Source organism: Sinocyclocheilus grahami, unplaced genomic scaffold (genome assembly GCF_001515645.1).
Source record: "Sinocyclocheilus grahami isolate Dianchi unplaced genomic scaffold, SAMN03320097.WGS_v1.1 scaffold924.1, whole genome shotgun sequence".
In the NCBI taxonomy this organism is placed as follows: Eukaryota; Metazoa; Chordata; class Actinopteri; order Cypriniformes; family Cyprinidae; genus Sinocyclocheilus; species Sinocyclocheilus grahami.
Genome location: NW_015506103.1, coordinates 40,409 through 46,404, shown reverse-complemented (window position 1 = coordinate 46,404; position 5,996 = coordinate 40,409). Strand labels below are relative to the sequence as shown.

At 42.7% G+C, this 5,996-nt stretch overlaps 1 protein-coding gene and 1 long non-coding RNA gene across 2 annotated transcripts in view; both read right to left on the bottom strand.

The window, feature by feature from the left end:
• The window catches only part of LOC107564335 (zona pellucida sperm-binding protein 4-like), a 625-nt gene extending 215 nt beyond the window's left edge, over positions 1–410 (bottom strand). Inside the window, exons 1-3 of the mRNA XM_016249389.1 lie at positions 361–410; positions 148–295; positions 27–99 (exon numbers count right to left, since the gene is read on the bottom strand). Coding sequence (XP_016104875.1) covers positions 27–99; positions 148–295; positions 361–410 — 271 coding nt within the window. The remainder of the gene's footprint in view (positions 1–26; positions 100–147; positions 296–360) is intronic.
• A 3,856-nt stretch (positions 411–4,266) lies between these two features.
• LOC107564341 (uncharacterized) lies at positions 4,267–4,711 on the bottom strand. The gene is made up of 3 exons (XR_001606214.1): positions 4,645–4,711; positions 4,480–4,555; positions 4,267–4,401 (listed from the first exon to the last, which is right to left on the bottom strand). It is a non-coding gene; the product is annotated as an uncharacterized lncRNA (long non-coding RNA).
• Positions 4,712–5,996: the final 1,285 nt, after the last annotated feature.

Below are 5,996 nucleotides of genomic sequence, written 5' to 3'. Positions count from 1 at the left end.
GGGATTAAAATGTCCAAAAACCTCACTCTTCCTGCCGCAGCTTTGCTCACAGGAGCCAGAAGAGGGATGGCACACTGCTGTACTACAGTGGATGAAGATCTGGGAACCAAATGTGTCCGTTACAAGTCTAAAAGTGGTAAATCATACCATTTCCTGCAGAGGAGCCAGTGATGCTGGATCCACAAACGTGAATATCTTCACAATAAAGCGCTTGTAGTGGGTTGGGAACTGAAGATCAGATGATCCAGTCACTGGAACCAATGTGGTCAAGTAACGGTCATCCTGGTAAGGGCATCTGAAAGCATAAAGGAGGTTAGAAAATCCCCAGACTAGCAGGATAAACATTGCCATTACACTCACCCATCAACCAGAAGGTCCCACTGGGGTAGACTGAGTGGGATAATCCGCATCACTGTAGTAGGACATGTAGGCCTCATCCCCCGAGGAACAACACTGGTGATTAACCAGAAATGGCTGCAATCTGGAGTCTTGAGATACTAGGAACACACGGAACAAGAACATACCTTCTTTCGCGTTAGGGTCCGGGCAGAACTATTGTTCCAGCCACCAAAGACAGATTCACAAATAACCTGCCTGATTTATCTCAACTGCTCTGTGTACCCATAAGTACACATGAACTAGATGAAATGACTAGCAACATGGGCACTATCTTCTCTAATACATTAGAAGCCGTTGCCCCCATCAAATTGAAAAAGGTTAGAGAAAAACGTACTGCGCCATGGTACAACAGTAATACCCATTCTCTCAAGAAAAAAACTCGTAGTCTTGAGCGCAAATGGAGAAAAACTAACTTGGAAGTTTTTAGAATTGTGTGGAAAAACAGTATGTCCAGCTATAGACAGGCTCTAAAAGCTGCCAGGGCCGAGCATATCCACAAACTCAAAAAAAATAACCAAAACAATCCTAGGTTTTTATTTAGCACAGTGGCTAGATTAACAAATAACCAGACGCCACCCGATCCAAATATTCCCTCACAGTTTAATAGTAATGACTTTATGAATTTATTCACTGATAAAATAGATAACATCAGAAATACAATAACAAATGTAGATTCTACAGCGTATAATACTTTAGCTTCATTCATCGCACCAAAAGATAAACTGCAGTGCTTTACAGCTATAGGACAGGAAGAGCTAAATAAACTTATAACTGCATCTAAACCAACAACATGCCTGTTAGATCCTGTACCCACTAAATTACTGAAAGAGTTGTTACCTGTAGCAGAAGAACCGCTTCTCAATATTATTAACTCGTCGTTGTCTTTAGGTCACGTCCCAAAAACATTCAAACTGGCGGTCATTAAGCCTCTTATTAAGAAACCAAGGTAACACTGCAAGTCGAGCACCTGGTTTCTGAACCCAGCAAAGGGGTGCCTACCTTAGAGAGGAAAGAAACACATGGAAGGTCCCGGAAAACACTGCAAAGAAATCTCACAGAAGGATTAGCCACATAACCACCAGCACATTAAATACATATATATACATATGTACTGTATATATATAGAATGGATCATACTTAACCACCATGGTTCCCGCGCCGGAACCCCATTAAAGAGGCAATTCCAGAGAAGCCTCTAGTCCGGACCATCAGTAAGGTGGTTGCTATGAAGTCATAGAACCAACCAAAATATCATAGGTCCAGCATAGGAGACTGCAATGCAGGAAGTTCTTACCTAACCTCGGTCAGGTGGATTGCTGGTGGTTATAGGGGAATTAGAAATGAGTAGATACTCAAGTATCACTCTGATCTGGACGAAAGCACTGACGCCTTGTCTGGATCACATCCCTTAGGTCTTGCCTACCTCCCTTTGACCCGAGATTCCTCCTACCCCTACCCGCAGGCGTAGCCTTCTGTACCCATCTCTGATCCTCAGACCGAGACGGACCAGGACCCCCATGTTGTTCGGGCTCAGACCTGGACCTTCGTGGAATGAAGGATTTAAAGGCCATTGAGCACGCCTTTGCCTCCCTGAACTTCTCGACCACTGTCTCAACGGAGGTACTGAAAAGTTAAGAAGGCGAAACCAGAGCATCGAGAAGAAAGCCCCTCTCTTTCTTCCCGATATCTGCCAGGTTCACCCACAGATGTCTCTCCGTTACTACCATAGCCGCCATAGACCTGCCCATAGCGGAGGCGGCCTGCTTAGTAGCACGGAGAGCAAGATCTGTGGTGCGGCGCAGCTCAGCAACCTGATCAGAAGAAAGGCCCTCGCCTTTATCCAGGTCTTTCAGCAGATCAGCCTGATACGCCTGGAGCACCGCCATAGTGTGCAACAAAGACACAGCCTGACCTGCTGCTGCGTATGCCCTGCCATTTAAGCGTGATGTATTCTGAAGGGGCTTAGATGGCAAGGAGGGAGTATTAAGAGAGGATGTCTCGCCCATAGAGAGATAGCTAGCCAGCGTCTCTTCTACAGGGGACATCCTCTCATAGCCGTTTTCACGCATCGCCTCGATGTTGGCATAACTTGTATGCTGGAACCAATAGATGCGTGAGGAATCTTCGGCCTCTTCCATTCTTTCTCGATATCAGTATGCAAATCAGGAAGAAATGGAAGGCTCACCTGAGCTGGAGGGTTGTGGTCAGAAAGATAACGCTCATCGAGACGACCCCGCTGCGTCACCTTCTTGGCCCGCTTCAACGGCAAGTCCAGCCTCGCCATAGCGCGATCCATAACCTCCAACAGCTCATCATACGCAGGACAGGAGGATTGGGAAGGCTCAGCCTCAGCCTCTTCACCATCCACAGACATCTCCTGCTTCTCCTGGGCTGAATCCAGCAGAGCACTGGCCCCCGGATCAGACGATGTTAGAGAGATAACATCATCCTCCAGTGGCTCTCTCTCTCGTCCGCAGCCGACGAGCGCGAGAGGGAAAGCCCCTCTTTAAACTCATCGGCCAGGTCCACCTGCGATCCCCACAAGCTCATTCTCCTCCGTGCCTCAGCAGCGGCGGGTCCTGAACTGCGGGAAGCAGATGGCTGCCCCACAAACGAGAGCAGAGCTTTTTCATTGAAAAACGCTCACAATGCACGGATATTGCCCCCTCAAGGACATCGCGTGCATGCTCCTCACCCAAACAAACAACGCAGAGATTGTGTGTGTCAAGTGTCAAATAACGACGACCTCTAAAAAGCTGCCCACTGTGCCGGGTGTGTTCTCACAGTGTGTGGGTGTTCACGGCTGTGTGTGCACTTTGGATGGGTAAATGCAGAGCACTAATTCCGAGTATGGGTCACCTTACTTGGCCACATGTCACGTCACATTCAAATGCACGCTTCAAACAAAACAGTCAGTGAAGACGAAGAGAATGACATGTTCTCCCGGCGCCCATTTATACTATAGTTGCACCAGTAGTGACGTCATGGGCTGTCGCCGGCCAACGTGTTGTTTTTCAATGTATGCTTCAGACACGGGTCATGACAAGGTGTTCCCCATAGCGACCCCAAGAGGATGCAGTTCAAAGTTCCCTTGAAAGGGAACGGACTAAATTTCTAGTTGTAATGCATTAGATGGTGACATTTTTAGAATTAATACTAGTTTTAAGAAATCGGTTTAAGCTATATACACACACACAAATATTTTGATTAAGCTTTACAAAGCTCATTTGCCTTATTTATGCCGATTCAAAGATTTGACAGTTGACTTCAGGAAAGAAAAAAAAAAAAAAAAAGCAAGCTTCCAACCATTAGCTCAACTTGGCCATGTTTTTGTATGATTAGATACAGTGGCAGGTTTTGACCTTACATTATGAACACTCATTTCCAAACACCAGCACAAATGAGTTTACGTTGTCTCTGGGATGTAACTCCAGAACACTGTTGCAGTGTACATGTTCACTACAGTTTTGAATGTTTAAGTCCAGAGAGAGACACACACACACACACACAGGTTGCTACACTAGTTCCAAGTTAAGAGTTTTTTTTAAAAAGAAAAATCAGACCAGTTTACCAGCAACCTTGGTGTAGCTAGTAACTTCTACAACTCCGCTGAGGGTGGGAAACTTACACTAGCCGCAAAGACACATAGTAACTGGACCTTTGTATCAACTTCCATAAACCAAACAAGAAAGGCAAAATGGAAGCCTGAAACTTCTTCAAAAAAAAAAAAAAAAAAAAAAAACTCAGAAACCAAGTCGTTGTAGGATTGGTTTACTGGGAAAAGCATACTTTAAAATAAACTCATGTAGTAGCTAAATAACAAACTAAATGAGAACTCCATAGTGAAGTGAGCCCAAACAACCTCTGGACAGTAACAGATTCAGGGTTTAATCAAGTTTATTAAAACAGCCATCTTAATACAGGATTACATGACCAAAGTAACTTCTCCACTGGAAACTATGGTGTCCCTGCTAGAGATAGTCTTCATGTGAACATCCCTTCCTGCAAAAAGAAGGTTGAAGAGAAACAGCATACCAAAATGACAAGGAATAAAACTGAAGGTTAAGATTAAGCGCTCACTTTTCCTGCTGCAACTCTGCTCACAGGATCCAAGAGATGAGGGGTGGCACGCAGCTGTACTACAGTGGATGAAGATCTGACAAGCAAAGGGTTTAACCATGGCATACATTAAGACAAGTAATTAAGGTCTCAGGCATGTAATTGAAGGTTGCGTGACAATTATACAGTTTCCTGCAGAGGGGCCAGTGATGCCGGATCTACAAATGTGAACATCTTCACAATAAAAGGCAAGGCAAGTTTTTGTATAGCACATTTCATACACAATGGTAATTCAAAGTGCTTTACATAAAATAAAAACAATAAAACAAAGGAATTTAAAAACTTTGAAAATTAAAAAAAAAAAAAATTTAAGAGGTTTAAAATGAATTTAAGAAAACGATTATACACATAATATAGTGCAATCAGTTCGGACATAGCACAGTGCTCATTCAATAAATGCACAGCTAAACAGATGAGTTTTGAGTCTGCATTTAAATGTGACTAATGTTTTAGCACATCTGATCTCTTCTGGAAGCTGATTCCAACTGCGGGTGGCATAATAACTAAAAGCACATTCCCCTTGTTTTGTGAACCCTTGGCATTTCTAACTGACTCGATCCTAATGATCTGAGTGGTCTGTTAGGTTTATATTCAGTGAGCATATCTGCTATATATTTAGGTCCTAGGCCATTGAGTGATTTATAAACGAGTAAAAGTACTTTAAAATCAATCCTAAATATAACTGGAAGCCAGTGTAAGGACCTGAGGACTGGTGTAATATGCTCAGATTTTCTGGTTCTAGTCAGAATTCTGGCAGCAGCGTTCTGGATGAGCTGCAGCTGTCTAATGGTCTTCTTGGGAAGGCCGGTGAGGAGACCATTACAATAGTCCACCCTGCTGGGGATAAAGGCATGAACAAGTTTCTCCAAGTCTTGACTGGAAACAAAACATCTAATTCTTGCAATGTTTTTGAGATGATAGTATGCGGATTTAGTTACAGCTTTGACATGACTACTGAAACTAAGGTCTGTCTCCAGAATCACACCAAGATTCCTGACTTGATTTTTAGTTGTTAGACCCCTAGAGTCAAGGTATGCATTCACCTTGAGAACTTAATCTTTGTTTCCAAATGCAATGCCTTCGGTTTTTTCTTTGTTTAACTGAAGAAAGTTCTCGCACATCCAACTGTTAATTTCATCAATGCATTGGCAGAGGGAGTCAATGGGGCTGAATATAAAGAATATCTCTTTGGATTTGAGGCTTTAGTCTTTGCAACTTTACAGATCTTCAAAACAGAAGTTACATTTAAGACCTTTTTAATACCACCTTATATGAAATTTAAGACCTAAACCTGTAATGGAAATACACATTTTATTACATACATATATGTAATATTTAATGTGTATAAATTAAAAAGAAAACAAAATATCATTGCTTTTTTATTTTATCATTATATTTATTACTACGATATACAGTGAACTTTTCATATCAGCAGACAATATTCCATACAAAATATCCCCGCAAAATAACTGCATCAC